This window comes from Cheilinus undulatus, linkage group 22, assembly GCF_018320785.1.
Source record: "Cheilinus undulatus linkage group 22, ASM1832078v1, whole genome shotgun sequence".
Classification (NCBI taxonomy): Eukaryota; Metazoa; Chordata; class Actinopteri; order Labriformes; family Labridae; genus Cheilinus; species Cheilinus undulatus.
The window spans coordinates 16,106,500-16,112,630 of record NC_054886.1 but is presented as its reverse complement, the minus strand read 5'-3'; the positions used below and the strand labels follow the sequence as shown (position 1 = coordinate 16,112,630).

Here is a 6,131-nt window from a genome sequence, read left to right as displayed (position 1 = left end):
TTTCCTCCAGAACTTGCAAAATGCAGTTTTACATTATAAAGGTTAATAGACATGCTTTCAATAATTTCTAGCAATTACTGAAACTTTAGCGTGAAAAAATGGAGGAGTCATATTTGTTCATACACCTGTTTATGGGTGTTAAATAGTGTCTATATTAAGACATAAGACTTTTCAATCTAGGAACCCATACTAAGAGTATTTTTTAAATATCTCATTATAATGTGGGATAATAGTACTCTATAGTGTGGTTGGATAGTGCCACAGTTTTGTAAAAATTAAAGTGTTCCAGTGGTAAATTTGACTAATTTATAGAAATTTTCAAGTTATACATAGTATAAAAGGTGTCATTTTTGACAGATTTATAAGCTTTAAACTGTTTTATTATACTTATTTGGTTTTTAACTGTTTAATTTTTTTCCTGTGAGCCTTATTTCTGCCTAAATACATTTGATATTTGTGATTTTTTTTAGATTTTGTGGGATTTAAAGGAGTGGTGTAGATTGCGAAATATATGTGATTTTATCCAGTTTTACAACCATATAACAGTTTTATTAAACTTAAACGTCATAAATCAGATGTAATTTTTAATGAGCCTCATCACCGCTAAAATTAAATATTTATGTTTCTTATAGGTGTCCTGTTGGAATTATAAGATAAAACTGGTGGTAACCACCATTACTTATACAGTATTCTAGACCAGACATGTCTTGGCTCCAAAAGAGATCTGAATCACCAACTCTGACTTCTCCGACCCTGTCAGAAGACACTGAAACCATCTCATAGGACTCTGTGTGGGTTAACCTGTCCCTGTTTGATGCCCAGTGTCCTAAGTTTTATCCAGAAGTGGCATGTCAATTTCCTTAATGTTTTCATAGTGTACCTTAAAAATAATTGGTTTTTTTTAACTAAATATTTTATATTTAAATATTTGTAATGTACAAATAATTAAATACTCATCTGACTTTATTTGTATTTATTTTTCCATAGATAAAATTGTAATACGCATACACTCTATAGAAACTTTTTTCTCCACAAATGGGCAAGAACCATATATTGTCCCTCCCTTGTGTTTGATTTTCACCATAATAATAATGTATTTGTACATTTTACAAAGGTAAAAAGTTATGGGATGTCCAGCAATAATATTCTAGGGCTTAGTATTTTAATTTCCAAGTATTTCAATGAGAGCCCCAAAAGGTTTAAAGAACAAATATTACAGCATTAACTGAACCTTATATTTCCGTTTTAATATTCTGCATCACTTTTAATCAGCAGGGGGCGCCTGACACCCACTTCCCCCAACCTCGTGCACAAGGTTACTTACGGATGCATATTACATAACAACATAGATACTGCATAAGGATACGGTACAAATATAGAAACCTTTTATGGCTTTCAGGGGGACTATTTTTAGACCCTTTTTAAAGATTTATTACGATTTTTACCTTGCAAACAAAGCCAAATGTGAAAAATTTATATTGAAAATATCAATCATTCGTATATTGTTGTCTTATTTATTACAGCCTATATTGGATAGGGAACTATTCAGAGCTCAGCCAGACGGAAAACAATCATTATGGTCTAAACGGCAGAAACAAGCCTAATTCATTAAATTTCAGAGCTTAATCTGTCAATTGTGCAGCATTTTGGAATAGATCATCACAATTAAATTTCCGTAATTAATCCTAATTCCATATATTTAAAGATTTTGTATTGAAACTCCCGTTAGAACTGATTAAACACTGTGTTTTAAAAGTGAAGGGGACTCCGGGGGATTTTCACAATAAATAAGAACACGATGGACTCAAGCGAGTGCCAACACTGAAATCATACTCCACATACACTGGAAGGGCTGCTGCATTCACGAACTGTGGGAAAAAAACGATTGTACTGAAAGTGGATTTTCTCTAAATGCGTTTAAGCCGGCCAAAAATTGAAAAACAGCTACTCAAAATGAGATAGGAACTGTATCAAATTCATATATGTATACCTCATGTTGGTACTTCGTGTAAGGGCCTCGTTATCTACATAGACATACAATGAAATAGGTTCATACATGTTAAAAAGTTGTATTTACACGTGGGGACACTCACGGACAGATCTTAACCTATCGTTTAGTTTTTACTATCATGGGTGTATGTTGTGTTTGATCATGGTAATTGTTGTTCGTTCATTATTTACATTGTTAGTAGACGTTTTTACATTTTTGGCTATCTATTAAGATCATGGCAGCTCAAGGTCCCCATTCGTTCTTTAAAATAATTCCTCGCTTTACTTCATAATTATTTGGAGAGGAAAGCCCAGAAATGCCAAATATTTGTTGGTTTTGCGTTAGGAGGTCAGTTTTCCGAGCTCGAACTGTGTCCGTGAACGCCTAGTGTTCCAGAGTACGGCGGTGAGTGACAGTCCTGCTTCTCCACGGTAGCTGCTCTGCTCCCCTCCACACTACAGCGGCGACACCCGGAGCCGAACCGAGCCGGACCGTGCAGGACAGAGGAGGTGGGACCAGGTGGGTGGCCTGACAGGCTCTCAGAGACAGGCAGCGTGCAGCAGGACGGGCTCTGTACTCTGTGAAGTGCAGTAAATGGGATTAGAGCGCTCAGACACCAGCAGCACTAGTAGTAGTAGTAATAGTGGAGAGTAGGGGGAGCAGCGCCGCATGTGCTCGCTTGTGTGCGGTTGGAAAACTTGTACTGGACCGTCCGTGAAAGAGAAAAAACAACCGAAAGAATAGGGAAACTTAGCAGAGCTGCAGCCTCAGCCTGTTTCTGGTGAAACCTCCGGGACTCGCGGTACAAGCAACCCGAACCGACCCCTGCCTCCCCTCTCACATGCCTGCGTTGATGTGGGAGAGAGGGAGGGCAGCGGAGCCCGGGGATGTTTGAATTACCTCTGTAAACTTGCAGGAAATTTAACAAAGAGAAATAAAAGCGGACTATTTTTTTCAGTGGGAGTGAAAGGGGATATTTGGATGTCATGGAGAGCCAAGCGGGCGAGCCGCAGAGCTGCGAGGACGTGCGGAAGAGCGGCTATCTCCGCAAGCAGAAGTCCATGCACCGGCGGTACTTCGTGCTCCGCACCGCCTCGGAGCGTGGCCCAGCCCGTCTGGAGTACTACGAGAGCGAGAAAAAATTCCGCGGCAAGGCCCCTGTCCCGAAGAAAGCAGTGGCTCTGGAGACCTGCTTTAACATCAACAAGCGGGCCGACTCCAAGAACAAGCACATGATCGTGCTGTACACCCGGGCTGAGAGTTTCGCCATAGCCGCGGAGAATGAGGCGGACCAGGACGAGTGGTACCAGGCCATGGTGGAGCTGCAGTGTAAAAGTAAGCAAGAGTCTTTAAAAGAAATAGAAACACTTGCACGTGCACGCTCTTATGCATGCATGCACACACTCAATACTGTATGAGGCTCCTGCACGAGAGCAGAAACGTGGCAAGAGAAGCGCACTGCAGATCAGGACATGTTTCATTCCGGTGTTTTGGATAATGTGCTGGGCATATTTTTAAACCATTACAGCTCCACGAGCCAAGTTTACATAGTTTGTGTCTGCGGAATTGGCTGCACCATCTTTGCCTTAATGTAGTTTTCATTTTCGCACTTTAAATGCGGGTTAAAATTGTTTACAAACAGCTTGTGGCGGGTCGGTGTGGGTAAACATGCACCTTTAAGCCCCTAAGTTGAGCTTATCCTCCCCACCAGTTCTTATCGTACTGGTGTCAGCTCAAGATTATTTGTTCCCAGTTCTCCTCCAGACTTCACGAAGTTTCTCTCTCCTGTGGCCTCAGCTGTGTGCGAGTTATTTCCCAACTGCTCAAACACACCCTGCTCTTGTGTTTACCCTGTCTGCTTTTCTGCTGACACTGCAATATTACATCAGACATTGATCAATAAACAAGAGAGGAAAGGTCCCCAGAAGTAGTCAAAAGCCTTTGCTTCCTTGATTAAACACGATTTTATTTCATTAAGCAGCATTGTCTGTAATCCTACCTCCAAATGTTCTGAACTCACAGCACTCCAAAATAAAATCCCCCATTTTCTCAAATGGTGTCTATCAGCCGCTGGGTAAACACAGCTGTCAGAGTAATAGTCCTGAGCAAGGCCGTTTTAAATCACCTGTTAACCCCCCACCTTCTTACTGCGAGATCAGCCAGTCCACAAGGGATACATAATGCAATCTACACAAACTGAGAAGATATGAAGGTCAAGGTGCTTCTCACTCATGACCTGCTGATTAAAATCAGACTCTGATATCCTCAGTTTTATTTAAAATCCCAGGGAGTGAGCTGTTTCAGGATGCAGAGAGGTTTGTATGATCGATAGGCACATTAGGGAAAAATCTAGAGCAGATTTGGAATTGGTGCAAACATTTTTGGCTTCCCCTTGTTGATTTAACACAACTTGGCGTGTGTGTGTGTGTGTTTGTGTGCAAGTTTTCCACGAGAAATTGAGCTTACAGATGTTGGATTGGAAATGCAAGCCAAGAGCCCTGATCTTGCAATGTTTCTGCACCAAAATTGTCTCAGATACTCCTCTCCGTCGACACCCATAAAGCCCTATCTCCAGTATAACAAAAAGAGATGTTCCAGATAGGGATGTGGCCGGTTAACTGGTTAAATTTATGGCACCCTGGCTTGTAAGTTAAACTAATCATTGATACTTATCTTTTAGACTGCTTATGCTGTGTCTTGAGGCCTAGTCCACACACAGATGGTTATTTTTAAAATTTGAGGTTTTTCCTCATCCTTCCTCAAAAATAATCCCGTCTACACACACAGGTTTTAAAAAACCATCCTTGTCTACATGAAGATGCAAAAACACCCTTCTGTTCAGACCTTACCGTCTCAGCAGTACTCCATCCTTTGCTGTGTGGGTAAAGCAGCTCACTCACAGAGAGGAATGATGTCCTTGACCTGCAAAAATTCTCTTGCTGTTCCTCCGTAATGACCTTTTCATTTTTCAAAGTTGTCCCATGAACCTGAACCAGGTCTGCTGATGTGGGCGGCAGGGGTTGTGTCTTTGTAGTGTTTTTAAAGCACCTATCTAGTCCATTCAGTTGTCTCTGTTTATCATCATAGTGGGAGAGCAACTGTTGGGTATGTGTGAAGGTCTTTGCACACTGAGTCCATTTTATTTGTATTCACTGCGAAAAATGGATCCATGCATCCTCAAGGAGATCTTCATACAGCGCCCTCTCTTGCATCATAGTACTGTGCCAACTTTTTAAATTCAGTCCCTGTTCTGACCTGTGAGTATACGCTACAAATGTGTGCTTTTATCTGTTATAATTCCATGGTTGATATCCACATATTACACAGGCAAACACAACGTTTAAAGTGAGGTCACCGTGTGAGAGAGGGAAAGAGAGTGGAGGGGTCGCCGGGGTTGAGTGAGCGAGCGAGAAGGAAGCAGCGGGTGCTGTTTTGAATCATAAATCACCTGTCTAAATGACTTGGACTGATGTGAAATTGGCATAAAATCGAACTTGTTATGAAAAAAATAATCACAAACAAAAATGTCGCCATCAGTGTGTAAACATGATTAGAAAAACATGAGATCGACTTCCTTTTCTAACATACCAAAAATTAGGATGACAAAAACAGATTCAGTGTTCAAAGGCCTTAAGCATGTCAAAAGTCCAGTTAGCACAAGTTTTGATGTGTCTGCCATTGCAATGGAAAGGAAAGTGATAACGTTGCACACTAGTGATGTCAAACACAGGTGAAACCTGAGCACAGTGTGACATTACAAGCAAAAATCTGTTTTCCTCATCTACAAGTAAATGTGGTCATTGGAGTTTAAACAAACTTAAAACTTCACCCTTGAAGGAGTTTTCAAAAAGTTCTTTTTTTAGCAACCTAAAACTGCATTTACATGTCTACAAAAGGTCAGAAACACCTTCGTCTTCTTACATATCCACCTGTGTTTGGACAAAACCTAAATACTGTCTGCTTCATCCTGGACTGTAGCTTTAATTAATGGCTACTACCACAATGCTCTACTTCCTGGATGTAAAAAAAAAAAAACTCACTGAATGGGTAGTGGAGTAAGAGTAGAGTGGGTTGGCTGAATTTCAATCTAGAAAATGGAAATAAAGTTGTATGTAGGCTGTGTCAACTTTAACTGACATAT

At 40.6% G+C, this 6,131-nt stretch overlaps 1 protein-coding gene across 1 annotated transcript in view; it reads left to right on the top strand.

Moving 5' to 3' along the window:
* The first annotated feature begins 2,457 nt into the window (after positions 1-2,457).
* The window catches only part of si:ch73-335l21.1 (insulin receptor substrate 1-B), a 68,116-nt gene continuing 64,442 nt past the window's right edge, over positions 2,458-6,131 (top strand). The window contains exons 1-2 of the mRNA XM_041779323.1: positions 2,458-2,509; positions 2,949-3,325. Of these exons, the coding sequence (XP_041635257.1) occupies positions 2,977-3,325 (349 nt within the window). The 5' untranslated portion in view covers positions 2,458-2,509; positions 2,949-2,976. The remainder of the gene's footprint in view (positions 2,510-2,948; positions 3,326-6,131) is intronic.